The sequence below is a fragment of the Euleptes europaea genome, chromosome 2 (genome assembly GCF_029931775.1).
Source record: "Euleptes europaea isolate rEulEur1 chromosome 2, rEulEur1.hap1, whole genome shotgun sequence".
Taxonomy (NCBI): domain Eukaryota; kingdom Metazoa; phylum Chordata; class Lepidosauria; order Squamata; family Sphaerodactylidae; genus Euleptes; species Euleptes europaea.
The window spans coordinates 25617917-25640766 of NC_079313.1; the positions used below are offsets into that span (position 1 = coordinate 25617917).

The 22850-nt window shown below is 43.4% G+C and overlaps 2 protein-coding genes across 2 annotated transcripts in view; one reads left to right on the forward strand and one right to left on the reverse strand.

Annotated features, from left to right (window-relative positions):
* Positions 1-3635: 3635 nt before the first annotated feature.
* Positions 3636-7420, forward strand: CENPL (centromere protein L). Its single transcript, XM_056844709.1, has 4 exons — positions 3636-3815; positions 5191-5439; positions 5746-6270; positions 7336-7420. The coding sequence occupies exons 1-4, from the start codon at positions 3636-3638 to the stop codon at positions 7405-7407; spliced, it is 1026 nt and encodes a 341-aa protein (XP_056700687.1). The 3' UTR covers positions 7408-7420.
* A 3965-nt stretch (positions 7421-11385) lies between these two features.
* The window catches only part of KLHL20 (kelch like family member 20), a 36593-nt gene continuing 25128 nt past the window's right edge, over positions 11386-22850 (reverse strand). The window contains exons 9-11 of the mRNA XM_056845678.1: positions 21907-22115; positions 18914-19020; positions 11386-11617 (exon numbers count right to left, since the gene is read on the reverse strand). Of these exons, the coding sequence (XP_056701656.1) occupies positions 11533-11617; positions 18914-19020; positions 21907-22115 (401 nt within the window). The 3' untranslated portion in view covers positions 11386-11532. The remainder of the gene's footprint in view (positions 11618-18913; positions 19021-21906; positions 22116-22850) is intronic.

A 22850-nucleotide genomic window follows, 5' to 3' on the forward strand; every position in this document is an offset into this window, starting at 1 on the left:
GCGCCGAGACAGGTGAAGGGAAGGGGACGGGAGCGTCTCGGGAGGAGAGGGGACGCGTAATGCGTTGAACGGTTAACAATGCTGGTTGTCAAAAGTAAACCCACAGACAGTGGAGTCTTTTTTTTGGCTGGTAGAGGACGGTGCCTGCGCGGTACCGTTTCAGACTGCGGGGAGGCTGTCCTGTGGAGCGGGGCCCTCCTCTGCACAAAACCCGCACCGACACCGGTTTAGGAAGCGGCGAGACCGTTGACGCACGGGAGGTTTTGTTGTGACCCGACGACCCGCAGAGTCCAATGAAAGACGATTGAGAGGAGGTTTGGATAGGCTAACGGCTTTTATTTGGCCCAAGAATAGGAACTGGATGCACAGGCTCAGACCCAAACACAGGCGGGAGACTGACACACACACAAACACACACACACACACCAAGAGGCAAGCAGTTAGCTTTATAACTTTTAGGCTATTACGTATTTCAAACATACGAGTTTACAGTCATCATTGTGTTATATATATATATATGTGTGTGTGTGTGTGTGTATGATGTCAAATGAGATGTATAGCAATTATTGAAAAATAATAATATATAGGATGTATTGTCAAATGAGATGTATAGCAATTATTGAAAAATTATCGATCCATCATATATATTATTTTTCAGTAATTGCTATACACCCCATTTGACAATACATCCTATATATTATTATTTTTCAATAATTGCTATACATCCCATTTGACAATACATCCTATATATTATTATTTTTCAATAATTGCTATACATCTCATTTGATAATACATCCTATATATATATATATATTTCAATAATTGCTATACATCTCATTTGACAATACATCCTATATATTATTATTTTTCAATAATTGCTATACATCTCATTTGACAATACATCCTATATACCAATCTCCATTCCTTTACCTTGGGAGAGTCCTCCAGCCACATTTCCATTCAGGAAGTGGCTTCTCTAGGAAGACAGGATACCATAGTGGGCTGTTGGGCCGGATGCGCCCACTCAGTGTAGCAGCAAAATAAATCCTACCTTCTTTAATCATAGAGTGGGAGCGACGGAAAGCCAACTGCCTTACAATTCCATGTATACTTCCTGGAACAAGCTCCAAAGCCAAGCCAGAGCCTTCTAACAACTTAGTAGCTTTTTTGCATTGAGCTGCCTGCTTATATTTAACTTACTCATCATTGTGATACATAATTAGCCTTTCTGCTATATGGAGGAACGAAGCGTTTTATTAGAATTCCTTATCTTCCAGAGCGGGGAAAGGAGAGAGGGAAAGTTCCGCCTTGAAGAGGACAGTTTTATCAGATGATGTGTGTGCGCGTGTCTCTGTGTTTTCTGCTTTCAGGCACGGAAGTGAATGAAGGGGGTGGTGGTGGTTCTACTTATACATACAGGTGTCCATGTGAATGCTGGGTTTTTTCCATGGGCACTTCAGTTTTGCCTTGGATTTGTCGCTCTGTCGATGCGCATTTCCCCCATCCAAGTTCTCAAAACGCAACAATAAGCCCCCGAGCAGAGTTTTGAGAATTCGGATGGGGAAAATGCGCATCTAGAGAGCGGCAAAACTTCCCCTGCATTTAAACTTTCTCACACAGCCCAAATAATGCACTTTCAATCCATTTTCTGTGTGCCTTAACGATCATTTGCAAGTGGATTTTGCCAGTACACACAGTAAAATCCACCTTCAAAGTGGATTGAAAGTGCATTATTTGGGCTGTATGAAATTGTTATACATCCCTTATGCCGACGTACTGATTTTCTACGGGCGAGTCTCCCTGCAGTCTGGAGTGGTTATTGCCCAGATGCAGGTTGCCCATCAGAGCTTGGTTCCTGACTTTATTTATTTGCTAGCTTCATTGATATCCTGCCTTTCTCCCCAATGGAGACCCAAAAGGGTGTATGTTGTTCTCCTCCATGTTTCCCTCACAGTCCTGCGCGATAAGCTAGGCTGAGTGTGGGAGCAGACCAAGGTCACCCAGCGAGCTTTCGTGGCTGAGTGGGAATTCGAACCTGGGTCCCCCAGATCCTAGTCTGACTAATCCTGTACTCCCCAATTTACCTGAAACTTCCTCCCCCAAACCAGTGGTTCTCAGGCTTTTTGAAATAAGGACCCATTTCTAAGTGTATTGTTTGGCAACACCCACTGGCAAAGTAATTCCTCACTTCTTTCTTTCTCCCTCACGTCTATAGCAGGCAGGAATTTCACATCAGTGAACATGTAACAAGTTTGTGGTTTTAAGCATAAATTCATTGCCAGCATGGTGTAATTAGAGTGCCTGACTAGGATCTGAGAGAGTCTGGTTCAGATACCCATTCTGCACCAAAATGTGTTAGGGAACCTAGGGCTAGTCACGCTAATCTACCTCATGGGGTTTTTGTGAGCATAAAATGGAAATGGGGAGGATGATGTAAGCTGCTTTGGATCCCCATTGGGGAGAAAAGTGGGGTATAAATAAATAAAAATAGTATCACTAAGTGACAGGTTGTATTTTATGGCGATTGTATAGAAACAATCCCAAACTTACTACTGAGCGTCATCTCCCATCTCACTGAGTTTCTTCTCTTTTGTGACTCCCTTGCCAGAGAGTTGCCATTAGCCTTTGAGTTCAGACCCACAGTTTGAGAACTGCTGCTCTAAATTCTTCAGCTGTTTCTCAGAGGGGCAGTGGTCCAATTCCTTGATCATTTGAGTTGCTGTTTTCCAGCTCTGAAATTTCCCTTTCATGATATATGAGGTTCTAGATATTCCTTTCCACACATTCCCTCAAAGGCTGGCTTCCAGTATGTGTGTAGGGCTTTGCTTAGTTGTGTTGTCTTCTTAAGCATCTGTTCCTTTTGGCCTCTTGATTAATAACCCACTTCCCATCTATTGAAGGCTTTTTTGCATGGCTCGTTTTAATACTCCATTTGGCAGAATCTTGGCATGTTTGCAAGGTTGTTCCAGGAACAATACACGTGTGGACCCCAGACACTGGAGTCAGTCTCCCACGTCTTGCAAGTTGTATGCTAAACCCAGAGCTTCCCTTTTTGTTCCTGTTCTGGCAATTTTATCATTCTGAGAATTGCCACTTTTTAAACGTTCAAGTAATAATAGAAAGGTCACTGAAGCTGTTGCCAAATACTTTTCAGCAGCCCTGAAGCATTTGCACCAAAGTATTGTCATTTCTAGGACCGAGTTTATTTTTAATCTTAATTTTTATGTACGAAATGTTTTAAACATACATTGCTCAGTACATGTTCCTTTTCAAGAGCCAGCATGGTATAGTGGTCAAGAGTAGCAGGACTCTAATCTGGAGAACAGGGTTTGATTCCCCACTCTTCCACATGAGGCCTGCTGGGTGACCTTGGGCCAGTCACAGTTCTCTCTGGAGTCTCTCAGCCCACACGGAGACAGACAATGGCAAACCACCTCTGAATGTCTCTTGCATGAAAACCCTACAGGGTTGCCATAAGTAAGCTGTGACCTGACAGTGTGTGTGTGCACAAACACACACTTTCCTTTTATATTAATGTATTTTGTATCTTAATATAAACTTATAGGCTCAATAGCTGCATTTTAAGTATCCAACAGCCAACTGGCTTTTTGACATTTTTCTTGAATGAACTGAACATGGGCTTAATACACTACACGTGTGTGCAGGGTACTGAGTTTGGAGGAAAAACTGTGGGCCATGGTACGAACTTCATTAACACTGCACATCTTTCAAGAGCCTGCTTATCCCTCAAGAGAGGCAATCCATTTGATCCCACTCCAGCTAAGAGAAGAATTTTGCAAACTCCTCCCTTACAGGTAAGGCTGCACTAAGATTGGTATAGCTAAACAAAGTGTTTGAAAGATAGGAGTGTTGCAAGGTTAGACAATTTTTATCTGATGCTATGATCTTGCTGCTTTAGAAGGCAGAGAACAAAGGTAGGGTCATCCAAAGGCCCAACTGCCTCTCTGGCTGGTTTCCTGCTCTGGGTATATCTGAAGAAATATTTATTGTCTTGATGCTTTTAGCAATCTGCTCCTCAAATTCTCTTTTCACTTGCATGATTGTTAACTTACATTTCTTTTGCCAGACCCTGTGCTCTCTTCACTGGGGCAGGCCTTCTGCTTTTTAAGAGAAGTCTTTTTGCCTTTTGGGGCTTCCTTGAGTTGAGTCGTTAATCACACAGGCATCCTTTTTGATTCAATCTCTTGAAAACTTGAGGCTGGCCAAAGCTTTGAAACATTTCCAAACTCTTTCATTGGCTAGGTTTTTAATATTTTTTTCATTTATAATGCAAGATAGTCTTTTATTATTCTTACAAAAGCTTTGTAAAGTTATATTGCTGATGAGCAATAGGGCTAAGAGAGCTGTTCTCTTGCACTGCTATTCTGTATAGAGTTACTCCAGCCTAAACTTATTGAAATCAATGGGTTTAGAGTGGAGTAACTGCACAAGATGGCACTGTTAATGCCACCTAATAGCTGGAGTCAGATTTAAGCAGAATATATATGTGTGTGAGTTTGTGTTCCCTGTATTTGATAAGACTTGTATAATCATATAAAATAAACACACATCCCCTTGTTACATTAATTGGTCTGCTACTTATCTTAAGGGATTCCACTATTTTCCCACTAGTTTGTCTCTTAAAGACCCTGTTTTACACACTCCATTTTTTTCTAGCAGCTGTTGTACTGTTAAACTGTTACTATGCCTTTCTTAGCTGGAAGAGGAAAGGTATGCCTGAACATTTGAATGGCGGAATAGAGGCTTGAGATGGATGGTACAAGATTTGATTTAGTCCTTCAAGCAGAGCGCTGCTTGTAGGATGGATCACTTCTGCCTCCTTATGTTTTCTGCAGTTTCTTGACCCAACCAAAAGCTGCTCCTGAGTGTCAAGAGATTTTCAGGAACACTGTGGGCTGCAGCTGGGGGTGGGGGCTCAAGTGAGGAGTGGGAAATCCTCAAAAATTCTGGAAGTATCTTCTGCCTGCACAAGAATACCTTTGAGTCCTGTGCATAAAGTGTGGATTATAACAGTCCTATTATTTGCAGATTATCTCGAGTTTTTAAGAATATCAATAGTAAATGCTTTTTATAGTACTGTTTCCTGTAGTGTTAGACTTGGGGCTGGAAAATGTAAATTATGGGTACTGCTTACCACTTGTGAAGCTGAAACGCTTATCTCCATTCCAGGAAAATGCTGAGGCTCAGATAGGCTTCCTTCTCTGCAAGCAGTTGACCTTGTACAGCGTCACTCCTCTATACAAGTTTTCTTATGACCGACTGCAGGAATATTCTAGACAGCTGTGCTTTGTTATTGCTGCTGAAAAACAAAAAAGGCTTGCTGTTCATGTTGAAGGTGACCTTAAATTTAAAGCGACATTCTCCTTGGTCTCAGCGTTGAAAACCTCAGAAGAGGACCAGCCAGGAGTCCTCATTCAGGTAGGCAATGTGGTAGTTTAAGGTTTTTCTTAACACTTCTGAAGAATGCTGTTGTAGACAAAGGCTATAAAAGCCACTCAGTTCAGCTCATTCATGCCACTGTTGCTATCCCACTCAGCTTTTAGACGACCTGGGCTGGCTGGGAACATTCATGATGCGTGGCTAAATGTTTGATGCCCAACCTTGATTTTGCTGCGTTTTAAAATGTTTCTAAAAAAGGGGGGTCTCAAAATTTGCAATGGTATATTTTAAATCAAAATAAATTGGGACTTCTCCCTCTTCTCTGCCCCCTCTACCTTCATTCAGGTTACAGCTGAAAATCCAGGACCCAAAGTAGTGTGGATGGGCTGTTTCTGCTGTACTTGTGGAGGTAACGTCCTAGACAAAGCCGTGGAGGATTTTACTTGCTTCCCTTTGTTCCTTGTAAATGGACCAGAGAGTCTCTCAGCCATCATTGGAACTTGGCTGCAGCAGACGTTTGACTGTTCTTTCAGTCTGTTGACCATCAGGCCTCTCAACCTTGCTTGGATGGCTGCAATGTGGACTGGGTACAAGATGGAGCGTCACAAAGGACCAGTGGAGCTGACTTTCTCTGTTCCTGGCACTGCTCAACCTCTGAATATTTCCTATGCCATCCATCCTGAAGATGCAAAAGCCCTTTGGGATTCAATCCATACCACTAAACAAGAAGTTCGACAAGAACAGGTGGACTTATTCATGGATGGCCTTTGCTCTCACTTTTATAGACATTTCAAAATCCATCTTTCAGCCACAAGACTGGTGAAAGTCTCTACATCTGTAGCCTCCGCCCATTCCGATGGGAAAATAAAGGTATGGAGTCCGGCTAACTGACAACAACCAGTTGATGGGGTTTAATTGTTTCTCACTGTCTCTTAATATTGGAGGCTGTTTTCTCATAGGATTGGTCATTTGAACTGTCAAAAAAGCCAGTTGACCATTCAAAATCCAAGTTTTGGTTCAGATCCCATAGTGGTGCTTTCCTCCAGGACTAAGAAGCCTTCCCTGATAAGACGATTATGGGTTCTAACCTCTTTCCAAAATATTTTAATTGCTTCTAGTAATTATAAAAGCAAAGGGTTGGACCCTGTAAAACATGAACATAAGGTGCTTGCAGAGGCAGATCTTCCTCCACCTTCCCTTTCCCATAGCAGCTTTCCAAGACTCCCCCCTCCCCAATGCTGAGAGTCAAAAGAGCCTCGTGAACAAAATTGCCATGATGTGTGGTGGGCTACACTAGCTGGCAGCTCCCATTAAAATTATGTAGCTGCAATTTCCACAAAAAATGGGAGCCTTTAGAACAGGAGTTCCCAACCTCGAGCCTGTAGCCACTTTTGGAATTTTGAGAATGGCTGCCATGGGACCTGGGACAAATAATAAAATAGCTGCCATAGGGTGCTGTGGCAAACCACAAGGCGTTGTGATGTTGCAAGACTGATATCCTCTTGCAATGGAAGCAGCTGTTTCCCAAGGGGTGTTCTCTGGGCAAAGGTAATGTCTCAACTGGAGCAAGCACCACTTACTCCAGTGAGGTAGGCGAAAGCTGTTTGTTCTGGGCAAGAGATGCTTTGAGGAAGACGCAAATAGACACCAAGAAACTCATTGGAGGGTGGCATGGTGTCCACTGGGGTCATGTTGGGGACCACTGTTTAGAACATCTCCAGTCTCTTGTTTTTACCATTGAAAAGCAGAATAGGGAATGGAACAGCTAGAAGACTTCTTTCTTTCTTTGCTCTGTAATGCATTGATATGCCAAACCCTACAGCCCTTTGTGTAGCTGGAAGGCTGTAGATAAAATGAGATATGACTTGGCTGTGACTTAACAGTTGCTTGTAATTATATACTGCTTTGATCTGACTTGCAATTTTTTTAAAACAGATTCATCATTCTTCATATCTGGTGGAAATCCTGGCATTGATGACAGAACTAGCAATTTCAAAAATATTGTGATGGACTTACATTGTTAACTCCCCGTTACAGAGATGGCTTGTCGCTTGAAAACTTCTTGAGGGTGTAATTCTTATTACTGATGTAGTACATAGTATGGAATAAAGTCAAATCTGCTATTTATACAGTGAAAAGAAACATCTGTATAGCTTAATTCAGACTTAGTATAGAACTGTCATGGAGCAGGTTGACTGTATTGTATGGTACACAGATTTTTTTATACAAGTAACACATATTGTGGTATGTTTTTACTTTGAATCCATTTCTTTGCCATGGTCAAAATGGAGCTTTACACCTTGTTACATGAAGGAAATATGGCTTTACTATCAGGTTTCTGTTGTGAATCTAAAGAGACTTGTAATTAGCTCTTCAACCTTCTGTTATAGCAGATGTCTATTACCCCAGCTACGTACAATTGGAATTGTTGGTCTATGTCTGATTCAGCAGAGTTAATGTTTGCTTTTTTGGTGTGAGGCAGGCTTCCCTAAAGCAATCTAGACATCCCGTTAACATACTTCTGTGTGTCTTGTCAAGGTGAGACAGGAGTGCCACTTGTTCGATTGTTTGTGAAAAGGTTGGTTTAATCTAGTCTTTGAATTCTAGAAGAGCAGCACATATGTATTAAATGTATTCATTGTAGATTATATACAAATTCCCCTTTCACTTCACTCTTCATACTGTTCCTACATATCTGTTAGCCAATGAGGGGGCACAATAGTCTAGAGGGGAAGGCAGGTATGTTTCCTTATGAGTTCTGGATGTGTTTCCATCCCTATAAATAAAATGTATTAAACAGCCATGCAGACTGTCATGGTGGTAACTTGCTGTCCATGGTACCTGAGCAGACAACTGATTCTCCTTTCCTGGAAGAAATGTGCAGGCAAACTGCAGAGCCTTCTACGGTCAGATGATTGCCTGCTGAAATCTGTGCTTGAGTGCTACATTGAGTATGGTTCTCACTGATCCGGTTGAATGTTAGACTCCGTAGAATGTTATTTTCCTGTCTCCCTACCAATGTAAATGCACACAGTAGAAAGGGCACTGGTCTGCTTGTGCTGCTCCTGTCAGCTCTTTTTCCATGCTAGTTGCTGGTTTTTCTATTCCCTGCCTTATCTCATGCTGCCTGCCAGTGGATTGAGACAGATGTGGAGAGAAGTTGCTGGAGCCTAACAGGGTTCTTGTGTAGGTGTGTAACTATACTTGATTGGATTGAAACCCTACTGTCTTTCTGTAGAACAAAAGGAAATAGTAGGAAGGATAGAGCTGGTATTAATCCCTCAACCATGGGAGCAGAAGAATAAGAAAAAGTAGCTCAAATGGTACACAATATCATTAGTGTTAAGTAGAAATTGAAATGCGGGCTCACTCTAGGCCAAATACCCACTCCACAACAGAAGTAGAGGCTTCCTATATTAATTTACAATGAGTCTGCTAATTAAACAGCTTGAGCCGAAAAGGCAAACAGGTCATGGCACCTTAAAGGCTAGAAAATGTTTATGCTTAGGGAAAAAAATTTTCAAGGTGTTGTTGCAAGTTTTCTGTTTATTTTTGCTGCAGGGTTGCCTTTTTAGATTTACTGCCAGAATATGATCAGTTGGGCCAAGTGATTTAAAAAGGATAGATACCTTGAGTAATCTTATTCCGGCTGACCACAGGTAATACCCAACTTTCCTTCTGAAAAAGCCTGGCTGCAGCCCATCTTATTGCAGCTTTTTTGTTTGCAAACTGGAGTGTGTAAAGTCCAGATGATGGGCAATACATTTTATTCTTTTAAGTGTGTGCATGTGCGCACTCTTTCAGTACATGCCTGGCACTTTCCTTTTGCTTTCCCAGTTGGCTATAGACTACCCTACTCTTCCAACTTGAAAATCTAGTGTTAGATTATAGTGTAAGCATTTTGAGGGTGGTGAATATCACAACAGGATCTCCGACTTAAATTGTAATATAGGCAGAAGGTCCTAGGAAAGGAGCGTATAACAGAAAAGCAAAGCCAGGACTGAAAAAGAATGCTACATGAATGAGACTAAGGGCAGAGGGAAAAGGGAGAGCGGTCAGATGCCCATAGGTCCAGGAGCTGAACAAATACCAATTTAAAATAAGCCTCCCAAGATTTGGCTACTAAACTCCAACTGGTCCTGGGGGGAAAAACAAAAACCCTTTAAATGACGTGGGTTCCATGCAGAGGTCCCCGGTAACTGGGAAGAAGCTAGAGGGCTCCTGCTGACACCTTCATTCAACCAGAACGTTTATGTACCGCATTGGATAAATTGCTCCAGCTGTTCTTTTGGTTGACCGTTGAGGAAGAAAAAATGACGACACCCCAAACAAGATTTTATTAAGGTAATGCTATTTATACAAGTTAACTCATGCTAGAAAAAAAGCATAAATGATATATGTAAACACAACTGTTTACAGAATACTTTTTCTTTGTAAAGGTGCAAATGTTCAAAATGTAAACGCAAGAATGCCAATCTTTAGGGCAAAAAGAAGGGCTTTCACCTCTGAGCTTTCCCAAAGAGCCTCTTGTGTTAACTGTTCCCTCCCTAACAAATACACTGAAGCTGTGGAGGCTTATAAATAAAGCTATGTAAGGAAGGTTTTAACTGGTGTTGCTTTACCTTGCAGAACTCATGACCCACCAAGCCCATCCAGTATACTGACTTCCTTTTATTTGTACTGCAAAACACCGGCAATAGTCAAGGCAGGCCACCATAAATGGCTGGCCAAGTTGTACTCTTCCCCCCAGGCAAGCTGCAAAAGTGATACGCTAAAATTTGGGGTGGGAGGAAATCTTTAAAGCAGTTTAATCCATTTGAGATATTTAAGACTGTAATCCTCTGAACTAACTGAGGGAATAATCTATGCTTTAGAAAAAGATGGCAGTCACAATACTTTTATTGCAATGCCAACCCACTTCTTTTCGGAGTAGAATAAGGTAGGCACCATTATCCATTATGCCACAGCCCAAGAATACACAACGCTTCATGGGTAAGAGAAGTGCTCTGAAATAGGAGTTGTAATGAATAGAAGAGAAAGGAGGTCAACTGCTTCTTAAAGTGTACCTTCTATATCCCAACAACTGCTTAACTGCAGCACTCATGTGCCTGTGTATAATACAGGAGTATTCACCCTAATTTGTGCTCCTTAAGTTGACGAGATATAAAGTGTGCAGAACATTAGCCTCATTATTGATGGCAAAGAGACACATTCTCAGGAAATTCTTCACTGAAATGAAGAGTGTATTAGTGTGCTCTTGCTCATCTCAATGGTTGGGGCAGTAGAACTTCCCCACAGCTAGTGCTGAGTTTGTTACAATTCTGTTCTCACTTGCTTAAGACACTATGCATTTTAATCTTTTGTTAGTTTTCAGTTTTCCCATGAGACTGACATCCTGAATATATAGCTTTCTGCTTTCAAAAATCTAGGAAGTGATCAGAATTTACAAATAGCTTCATCTGGAAAGCTGCCTGTAATGCAGCCACGATCCACCCATTTGAATTTAACCTGAAAATAAAATGGAGTGTTCATAGTATCCAAAAAACATAAAAATTAAATGGAAAGGCTTAAAAAACCAAAACACTGTATGTCATTTATTCTAAGCAAAACCCACCTCCCTTGCCGAAATGAATGGGGGGTTTACGCAACTACCTTTCATTTCAATGAGATGGGAGTAGATGTGTGATCATGGTTGACTGAATCCTCTGTGAAGAAGGTTAAATGATAGAAGAAAGTGTCTGACACACTTTCTGCTTCCGGACAGATGCCTTGCCCACCTCTGAACAGGCCTTTGTTTGACATACCTCAAGTATGCTTTGAGTTCTTAGGTTGTTACTAAAAGTTAAGAGTAACATCAAATTCCAGTTTCTTCAGTAAATTAGGAGGGAGGGAGGGAGAAGGGACAGACAAGGAAAACTACATGCTTCCAGTGTGTTTGCTGGAGAAGTTAGCATGGTCTTCTGTAACGGTAGCAGAGGAGTGTTCCACATCCAATACAGTCCCACAGGAAGAGGCACCAGCAAAGAATATAAGTGATCTTGCTTTTACTAGAGTCTCAGAGAGCTCAGAAGTCACCAGGCTGACCAGTTTCGACAGGAATGAACACAGAGGGGGGTTCCTCTCACCGCTTGGTTACCATATATGGGATTCACAATGTGTCATTTTGATAACGCCTACCCCACCACCAAGCCGACGGTAATTCATTCCTCCATAGAGTCTGCAAAGAAAAAGCACATTTGAGTATTATTATTGAACAACAGCAAATGCAAGAATAAAGAATATCCCAATGGATATATTATGATAAAATCTGTGAGATGATTTGGAGTACAGGGTTACAACAATAACCTTTGAACAGTGAATAAGATGTAGCTAAGCCACTTGAAATTATCTCCCTTTTATGTGTTTGGCAAGTAGATTCCGTTATCTTGGCGTCATGATCAGACGACACACCGTACAAAGCAGCATCTTCTACAGAACTGATGGTGTCTCAGATTTCACTTTTTAAACAAGTTTTTCGTTCTCATCATGGATACAATAAAAGCCACTGAAAACATGATTTTTTTTTTTACAAGCTTCATCCTGGAGATTGTCTAGGTAGGCTTTTAGGGAGAATCAGATGCTCTCACGGCAATTTTACTTACTTCTAAGTAAAGACCCACATAGTTGAGCTATAAAGCTTGAGAGTATGTAGGGCACTGCCTGGTAAAATATCAAACTAGAGAGAGGAGAGAACAGAAAAACTAGATCGTACAGCTCAATTTTTCCCAACAGTATTTGGGTAACCTTGAAGAATATTTTTTGTTTGCTTTAGTGCCCACCTGTACCTTTCCCAAACTATTAGTATGCTGAGTCTCAGGCCTTTCTTGTAGAGTCTCTCCTCTTGCAAACCTCCCCCCCTCCATGTTTAGATGCAATATAGTTTTGTAAATCTGAATTATTTATTTAAAGATGCCCCTAACCTTTGAAGTATTTATAGCAAAGTTGATATTTTGGCTTGTGGGGCTCACTTTTGGAGGGCCCAAGGCAAATTTTCTAGATATTAAATACATTCAAGTCAGCATCAGTTTCTGGGAAACAGTAATAAATAACCTGGCACGCAAGTTTCAACCAGAAATCTGATTTCATCTCATTACTGTTCCCCTTATTTGATGGATTAAAAAAAGAAGTATAATCACATACACAGGGCATGCTAAAATGTTACATAAACACATAGAAAAATACAACTGGTATGCGATTTCACAATTTAGATAACACGAGATTGAAGCTGATTCTTCGCAAAATGAATCTCTATGAAAACCTTTCAGAAAACCTTCAAAATTACAAATTGATTCCATTCTCCTCCTCCTATAGGTAATATGTTAATTACAAATGTCTGATTACTGGTCAAAAGTCATTAATCCAGTGACATACTGAAGACAAACCCTCAGTTTTCCATTTTTACACTTAGTATTTTTAATTCAGTTAATAATTTAACTCATCCCACAAGGAGGAACAGATACAATCGTGCCCAATTTTCCTCCTCACCACAACTTCATTTTGTGTCTTTTTGTTCTTGTGGATACCGTTATCAAAAGGGGCCTCTCCTCCAGCTAATGGGAAAACAGGTAGGATTCAACCCACACTTTCAAAAATACTCACTATTAAAAAAGGGGATCTATGTGAACTATTATTCCCATAAGAGTCCCAGTGAGAAAGTGTGCTATAAATGAATAAATAAATAATCATGAAAATAAATTGTCTTCTGCTTTTGAAATTTCCTCAAATAAATCTGAGGATAGGATCATTATATGTAGCATATCTGCTTTCACAGCTCCAGACAGCTAATCTGGCAATTCCTGACTTAGTTTCTTAAAATAGTTCTCTTATCTGATTAACTCACAACAAGATTCCATATTCCTTTTTAAATGTTTGAGCTGCTAGCCAGAATAGTGGTAAGCTCATGTCTTCAATAAATCCCATGCATAACCCCAAAGTTAATTAACAATTTTCCAAATTTGGGGCAGGGAGGACTGACTTGCCAAAACTGTAGCAACAGGCTTAAAATCACCAAAACAAGCTTTCACATACAAACTCACTCAAGTTTCTAGTCCTTACTGTTGCTCCAAAATTCAAAGGGTTGAACCCCATTTTGCTAACGGAGCCTCCCTGCAATGCAAACAGCCTTCCTCCAAAGGAACAGATGTGTGCCAACAGAAGGCTTGACAGTTATTGGAATGGGAACTCTGGATTCACCCTGCAGTTATTTAGCAGTAGTGCCTTGAGTATGTCTAAGAGGAAAGAAAATCAGCAGAGCCACATATGTAATGGAGCCAGGGTACGGATGCTGTAACAGAGTCCAAAATACAGCACCTTACATAGAATCATAGAGGTGGAAGGGGCCACACAGGCCATCTAGTCCAACTCCCTGCTTAATGCAGGATCAGCCTAGTGCTTGTCCAGCCTCTGCCTAAGTGAGGGGGAGCTCACCACCTCCCTAGGCAGATGATTCCACTGTCGAACAACTCTTACTGTAAAAACGTTTTTCCTGATATTCAGCTGGTACCTTTCCGTCTGCAATTTAAACCCATTATTGAGAGTCCTATCTTCTGCTGCCAACAGGAACAGCTCCTCCCTGCCCTCCTCTAACAGACAGCCCTTCAAATACTTAAAGAGAGCAGTCACGTCCCCCCTCAACCTCCTCTTCTCCAGGTTAAACATTCCAACTCCCTCAGCCTCTCCTCATAGGGGTTGGTCTCCGGGCCTCGATCATCCTTGTCACTCTCCTCTGCACCCGCTCAATAGTATAATAACATAGTATATAACACAGTGTAATAGCTCATTCAGGCCCATTGTGCTCACTGCTTCCAAGGGTTAAACTAACTGGGAGATCTGTGGCTGGGTCTTGCTATTATGTTTAAAGCTTAACTGAAGGTGTGCACAGCTCAGGTTGAGGCGTTCATCCAAGAATACTTGGGTAGAAGGATTTTGAAACCCTCTCCCCTCCTGAGTGACTACAATTTAGCTTTAAGCCCTGGGAAGTTCCAGCCACACATCTCATCTGTTTTGACAGTAAGAAACACAAACCTGGGTAATAAAACAGTGTCAGCTGTACACGCAGAAAATCTCTGCATAGAAAGATTAATGTGCCGTGTGTGTATATATAAATTTCTAATTGTGTTGGAAAATTAAAAAATAACAAATGAATATGCTAGTTCATGAACTTGGTATCAAAAGCAGTTTTAATTTCTTTCTGTCCTTTTGCACCTGACAGATTTTTCAAGCAGCAAATGCCCTTCGAGGATATAAATAGGAGCTGGAGATCCTATTCTGCTTAGACTTATAGAAGCAGTGACTTTCCAGTACAGGTACTGATCACAACACACTTCGCACAGACCGTTTCACTTCGGGCCCAAAATTCAATTCTCGTGGAAATTGCTCTGCTTTATCCTGTGTCCTGAACTTGAACCCAGAGCACAAGTTAACATGGGTGCAAGGACTTCCTCCCACAGAGTGCAATTCTCCTGCTCCTTCCTCACACAGGAGCCTGAAATGCCCCATGAAATTGTGTTCCTAGGGATCGCCTCTACCCAGGAACAGGATTTCAGGAAGGAGATATTTCAAGCTGTTGCCGGGGGAAACGGGGACGGGACGGACGGACACACATACACACCACTGCCCTAGCTACATTACAACCTCAATCAAGTTCTACTATGTAGCGTGAACTGAGAAGTGTTTTGTATTTAGATGTGCATTCAAATCTCAGTTTACCCTTTGACTAAAAATAAAAACAGAGGAGTGGAACACCCCTGAAATCAGAGTTCAAATTATGTAAGAACAGAATTTTTATGTTACTTATAAGTGATGCTAATTAAACCCATTTTGCCTTTTGCATAATGTATTTTGCTGGGGGAGAAGCAAAGAGTTCTTTGGAGTCTGTACATTCTACACAGATGGGTTCCACACCTGTGCCAAGCCTTGATTGACCCCACAATAACAAACTGCCCTCCACAGATAGACCTGACAAATATCTTTTCTGCCCAGGAAGGGTACAGCATGGAGATTTGTGCCTATTGTCAACAGTTCATGCAACAGGCCAGGCAGAACCAGACTTCCATCTACATTTTGGGAATAAGCCTTTTCAGGCCTTGCATGCAGTGGCAGAAATGGCTTCAGCGCCAGACACTGGGGGATTATTTCTGAGGAAGACTCCACTGAAGTCTTCAACCAAGCCCTGATTTCATTAGGACTAATTGCCCCTTCTTACACTGGTCCCATTGGCACCAAATACCTGGGCCTCTCAATCTTGGAGGCGCTGAAGACAGTCAAATCCTGGGCACAAAACCTGCCAAAAACTCCAAGACCAAGCAGAGGACAAATCATCAGATCTAGTTCTGCAAATCAACCCTGGACTTCCTTGGTGGTCTCCCATCCAGGTACTAACCAGGGATGACCCTGCTTCGCTTCACTTCCAATATCTGATGAGATCAGGCTAGCCTGGGCTACCCAAGTCAAAGCATTCATGACTTACTTAGAATAATTGCATTAGAGGTCTTCAATTTGCCTTCATTACGAGCTTCATTAAGTTTACTTCTGGGGGTAATGTTCACAGGAAGCCCCACCCCTATTTCCTGTTGCACCACTGGGTTACAACTCTCATTCTGTAATCGGAGTTTGAGGCCTGAGAAGCAGAAGTCCAAAGAGGCCACCTGATCCAACCTTAAAACAATTTCTCACCCACAATGATAAACTACTTAACAGCAGCATGGACTCTGGTACCAAGGCCTGCAACACACCAAAGTGCCAACTTTGCTTTCATATCGATCCTAGCAACACCATACTGGGTCCAGCAACATCAGCCATACTATCTCAGGTTCATACTCCTGTTCATCTTCTAATGTGATTTATGCCATCACATGCCAGCAATGCCCTTCCACTCTCTACACTGGACAGCCCAGTCCCTGTAACAAAGATTAAATGGACATAAGTCTGATATCAGAAACCACAACATTCAAAAACCAGTGGGGAAATATTTTCACCTTCCAGAACATTCTAGCTGTTGACTTAAGTGTAGCAGTTCTCTTACAAAGGGATTTCAAAGGGAGATTTGAAAGAGGGACTGCTGAATAACAACTAATAATGAAGCTCAAGACAATGCATTCTCCTGGATGGAATAGAGACCTGGAATTCCTGTCTCAATTCCAATGCTGCTTCTCCACGCTTACTACCCCTCTGCATGTCACACCTAATCCAATCACATCTGCTAATGTCATTTACCTGCTATTGACATTTACATGCTATTGCCATTGTGTGTCTAATTCACTCTTCTCTACTTAATGATAGACGGACTCACATTCTAGCTGTATCTGAAGAAGTGAGCTGTGGCTCATGACAGCTCACACCCTGCCAGAAATTTTGTTAGTCTTTAAGGTGCTACTGGACTCTAGCTCTTTTCTACTGCTATAGACAAACACGGCTACCCGTCGTGATCTGACCCAAAAGGGGCAGCCAGGTGGGAAAAGCTGTAGCTTTTAGGAGTTAGGCGCAGCCCAGTTTCGTTGGAGGTTCACATGCTTCTGCATAGATGCAATGCACAGGAGCAATATCACAGGCATATTCTGAGCCACTGGTGATGGACATGGCTCAGGTTCTTCAGAAATAACAGCCTTTGTGGAAATGTATACTACAGAACTTTAACCCAGTCTGGAGAAGACCAAAACCCTGCAGATGTGAAGCATGTGGTCGGTCTGCTCTTCAGGAGGAACATGCACAATATTTAGCACCCTTGCATATTCAACCTTTAGCAGGGTTACATATGGTAGGAACACAAGGTACTTATCCAGCACTATCCTAAATAATTTAGTCTCAGCCACCACCAGTATAACCCAAAGCTTCAGATCAGAACTCCAACCATGCCTCCAGCAGAAGGGCATGCAGACAATCTCAGACTGAGAAAGTTTATGACCATTTAGCATAACCCACTGATTTGTACCATCATGGACTTAAGTTGTCTTTCTATGCTGCATCCTAGAGGATAGGTGCAAATCCAGATGTCATAGACATGAGGGCAGTGACGCATCAGTGCTGTTCATCTTTACTGAACAAAGAGTCACACTAACACCACGAACAGGGACAACCTCCTCGGCTCAAAGGGTCTGGAGTAAGCTGAACCGAGGAAAAAGGATAGTTCTTCAAAAAACAAAATCACTATGAAGACATGTAGATTCTCCTTTCAAGGAGGATTCATGAAACAGTATTCCATTTGAAGCAAGGAGTCACTTCTAGACCACTGCCTGAGCAGAGATAATACTATAGAAAGCATGTGTGATGGGCCAAGTACTCCCTGTGATAGGCGTTAATGGACTAGTACATAAATAGCCGATATAATACCAAAAAATGCTAAGAAAAAAATTATGGACAGAGCTTATATGGAACTATTCATGAGAAGTTGAAACTATTATTGTTGCACTTGGAAAAAACTATTATTCCTTTGATTGGAAAAACAAGACTTCACACTGTAAGAAGAACGGTTGTACTGATTAGGATCTTGCTCCTTCAATGAAATCGTCTGATTTATGGTTCTATGAAGGTTCAAGATACAAACAGTGTTTTGCACAACATTGGTATCCTTATGCTATAAACCAGGGGTCCTCAAACTTTTTAAACGGGGCCAGTTCACTGTCCCTCAAACACTTGGGGGCCGGACTATAGTTTTTGCAGGAGGGTGGTTGTGGCTAATGGGAGTCGGCACAGCTCTTCTGTCCTCGCAGCTTGTCTCTCTTCCCTCTTCCCTCCCGTGTGTAGGGAGCTGGGAGGAAGTGACCGGTCGTCACATGAACACATGAAGCTGCCTTCTACTGAATCAGACCCTTGGTCCATCAAAGTCAGTATTGTCTACTCAGACCGGCAGCGGCTCTCCAGGGTCTCAGGCAGGGGTCTTTCACATCACCTACTTGCCTGGTCCCTTTAACGGGAGATGCCGGGGATTGAACCGGGGACCTTCTGCAAGCCAAGTAGATGCTCTACCACTGAGCCACAGCCTCTCCCCTCTAATACATGAACACATGAAGCTGCCTCATACTGAATTAGACCCTTGGTCCATCAAAGTCAGTATTGTCTACTCAGACCGGCAGCGGCTCAGGTGGTGGCTGCTGTGAGAGGCTCGGTGGTCAGTTCACCGCGGCTGGCGCATGGATGGTGGCCGGCGAGGGCTCCTGCTGTGGAGCGGCCTCCCGGGAGCTACGGTAGCCGGGCAAACCCATCCCCTCCCACGCTAAGCTTCACTTTCTTTTTTCCCCCCACAAAGGGGGGGAGAAAAGGTCGTCGCTCCACCCCGGAGATCAACACACTTCCTCCCAGCATTACCTTGCAGCTGCAATTTTTTAAAGGGGCCGGGTTTGGGACCCTGATGGGCCGGATCCGGCCCGTGGGCCGTAGTTTGAGGACCCCTGCTATAAACTCAACATTGATTTATTTTATTTTCCAGAATAAATCTAAGAAAATGACAATAACAATGTAAAAATAAAATAAAATTTACCTCCACGTGTTAGCGTCCGGATCAAACACTTCTATGGTCTTCAAGTACGTCGTTCCATCAAAGCCTCCCACAGCCATGAGCTGTCCGTTCACCACAGCAAGACCAACCTAGATGACAACGATCACAGCATAGGCTTAAAAAACAACCCATCAATTGTTCTAAAGGCAATCAAGTATAGATTCAAGTATGTAGTAGATACTTGTCCCTTGATGGAAGAGTGGCTGGTAAGGGATAATAAGCTGCATCTAAATCATGCTTTCCGCCAGCAGAAGAGAAGTGGAGCAGAAGTGGAGCAAGCAGGACCATTTTTGTCAATCCCAATGAAGGGATTGTCCCCAGGAGTGCACTGCCCCCCAGAAGTAGCATCTCAGGGCATGCACTGAGCTGTCACGGGGTGGGGAGAGAAGCAGAAAAGTTTCATTTTGCAAACAGAGCTCTGCTCGTGGTATTTTGGATCCAAATAGCAGGATGAAAGGGCTTTAGTCAAACTAATTCATTAGTCAGGCTATTGGTCTAAACACACAGGGTTGTATTCTGTCTAAATTTCATAAACAGAAGTGGAACTCCATTTCCCCCCTTCAAAGCACTTCAAAATACCCCTTGAAATGCTACTCCTAAGGGTTAGGGGAGTCCCCAAGAGCAACACAAAGCACGAGTTGGAGGACTGCAGGGGTAAATCCCCCTCTACCAGTGCATACAGATCTTTTTGACAGGATCCAACCTATACACTTCAAGATAGGTATAATCTATAGATGGGGAAAACAGGACCCATCTCTCAACCAAACTCCTGGGGATATACACGGAACATAGCACAAGGGCTGGACCCCATGGGGGATTCCTACAAATGTCCACCAATCCCCCTCCCTTTGACTCCACCCTCATCCTGCTCCTGGGGTTTCCCCTATGAGCAGCACTTAGGGGATATTTCAATAGGGGATATTAGGGGAGGGGATATCCATTTAGGGGATATTAGGGGAGGGGCTGCTCCTCTGACAACATCCTTTCCCCATAAATGGAAACCTTCTGCAGGATCCAAGCCATATCGCTCCAGTCCACAGTATCCTTTAACCCACCCACCCCATTTTGAGGGATGAGGATTGCTCAGATCGGGCACATCTGGACAGACCCTACTTAAAAAGGGCATCTAAGGAGTGGATTATTTCGCCTTAATTAAGCTCATTAAAAATGTGTGCCTTAAATGTTACTGTAGTATCTGAGCACCCTGAACATGAGAAATGCCACATTCACTACTACTTGCAATGCCTACAGGTGTAGCGTTGTGCTTTTGAGTTTCTTGCCACCTGAGAGTTTCAAATGGAAAGAAAACACAAACTTGGGATATCAAAAATCATAGCTCTGCTGGCTACATTTCCTCTTTCCCGGATGCCAAGAACTCAGGTGTCATCCATTGCCATACGGGTCTCTTTATCCACAACTCACAATCACACCAGCTTTCCTCACATGTGTTATGGTCTATATCAGTGGTTCCCAACCTTTTTCGACCCCCTTTTACAATTGCCAAGTAACCTGCGACCCCCGCCACATTTGCATAAAGCCATAAAATGACATTTTCAATAGGATAAAGAAAACACATTAAAAATAGATTTTTCAGAATATAATTCCAACGTAATATTTAATTAACTAATTTCATTAATTAATTAATTAATTATTTTGAAGCTGGGTAACCAGCTTCAAAATTCGTGGCTGAGTGTTTGTTAAAGCCAACCTCATGTCATCCTCAACATTTAGTCTGTTTCTTGCCTTTGTTTTGATATGAAGAAGCATTGAAAATCCACTCTCGCAGAGATATGTAGAGGCAAATGGAATTAAAACTCGAAAGGTGAGCATTGGTGACATTTGGATGATTGATACATAGCACACCAGAACTGAGTCACAATTTTGATCAGATAATTAAGTACCGCTTGCAGAGGAGCTGGAAGAGTCTTACTGGCAAGACTTAATATATCACTGGGAATACATAATGTGAGGCCACTTACGCCTGGGAGGTTTTGCCTTTTGGATTTGCCACTCTATAGATGCGCGTTTCCCCTATCCGAATTCTCAAAACTCTGCGCGGGGGCTGATTGTTGAGTTTTGAGAATCCGGATGGGGAAAACGTGCATCCAGAGAGCGGCAAATCCCAGGCGCAACCTCCCCGGCACAAAAGGCCCAAGACGGAGGAGCAGAGGAGGGGGGAAGCAGAAGGAGCGGCGCCGTTTCCCGAGATGAGTCTGGGGCAGCGTCAGGGCGAACGTGGCAGAGCCGGGCGCGCCCTCCCGCCCCCTCCCACCTGTAAGGCTCGCTGCCCGGCTTGGCTTTCCAAGCAGCTTTGGAGCCGGCCAGCGTAACAGCTGCTGGGGAAGGGGGGGTAATGGTTTGCCAACTCTAGCAAGGGAGGCGGTGCAAACGCCGGGCTTGTCCCCCTCAGAGCACAGTCAAGCCCGGGCGTAAGGAGCCGCGGCAGCTGCTGGGTGGGGAGAGGAGGCAGCGCGCAGAGCAGCAGGGGAAGCTTCGTTTCCCTGTGGCGTTTGCGCACAGGAAGCCTCCTCCTCAGCGCCAAAAAAAACTCTCTCCGGCGGAGATTTCCAAGGTGTGGTTGAAGAGAAGCCTCCCATTCCTCCGGCGCCCCGTGGGCTGACTCACACCAAGCCCAGGGAGGGAGGGGAGGGGGCATGCTCGCGGCCAGGCGCATGGGAGGGTGGCTGAGCCGAGAAGCGCCCTGACGGCTCCGCGGAGCCCAGGCAGGGGAACGCAGCGCCGCTCTCCGGGGGGGGAAGGCGGTGACACCCGAGCCGCCGCCAGGGGCTCTGGACCAGGTGCGGGTGGCTGCCGAGCCCTGGGAGCCGGGGGGGGGGGTTTCCCAGGCCTCGGCGGCTTGTACAAGGGCTCGGCAACCCCCCAGAAAACAGGAGGTCGCGACCCACAGGTTGGGAACCACTGGTCTATATAGTTAAAATTTCGCAGCAACAGTAGCTAAATCAAACAAAGCTTACCCCACTACGGCGTGATGTCATGGCCACCACAGGTGACCACTGGTTGGTCCTGGGGTTGTATCGCTCTGCACTGCTGAGTTCCGTAGTATCGTCTCTACCTCCAACAGCATATATCATGTCTTGGTATACCGCACAACCTAGATGCTTACGCCGGGTACCCATGGGGGCTATTGTGTGCCAACGGTTCTCCTGGGGGTTGTAGCGCTCCACTGTGCAGAAACCATAAGCCATAGATTAATCAGGGTTGCTGGGTTTTTTAAGTCAAGGACAAAAGAACAATGAAATCCAAACGAACTGCCAATGGCTGAAGCAAATATTTGCTCATTCCTATGTCTTTCCTTCAATAAGACTACAACAGCAGCCCTGCGGGACTAGACCAATGGTCCACCTTGTTCAGAATTTGGTTTTCTAGCCAAAATCAGTCTAGATGCTTCCAGAAAGCTCATCGGTAGAAGATGAAGGCAATGCCCCTCTCCCTGTCGTACCATGGATTTGTTCTGCTAGCTGTAGTGCTTTTCTACACTTTTTTGTAGTTAAAGACCTCTACCTAAGACCCTGGAGAGCTGCTGCCGGTCTGAGTAGATAATACTGACTTTGATGGACCAAGGGTCTGATTCAGTATAAGGAAGCTTAATGTGTTCACTGCTGGGAGGGGATAAGCAGGATCTAGTCTAATGTACGTTCTCCAGCAACTGACATTAAGATGCACGTCGCCGTTTAACCTGGAGGTTCAACCTGGCTAACATGACAAATAGCAATTGAGAGATCTATTCTCTCCATGAACAAAAGACTACAGGTCCCTCCCTCCCTCCAGCTCATTCAGCTTACCAGGCAGATGGAAGTCCAGGGATCTATCTAATACACAACTAATGAAGCAAGAGAACTCGGTATAAAAAAACGCAGAGCTAGACCGTACTGCTGTCTATCAAACCACTATTTGTTTT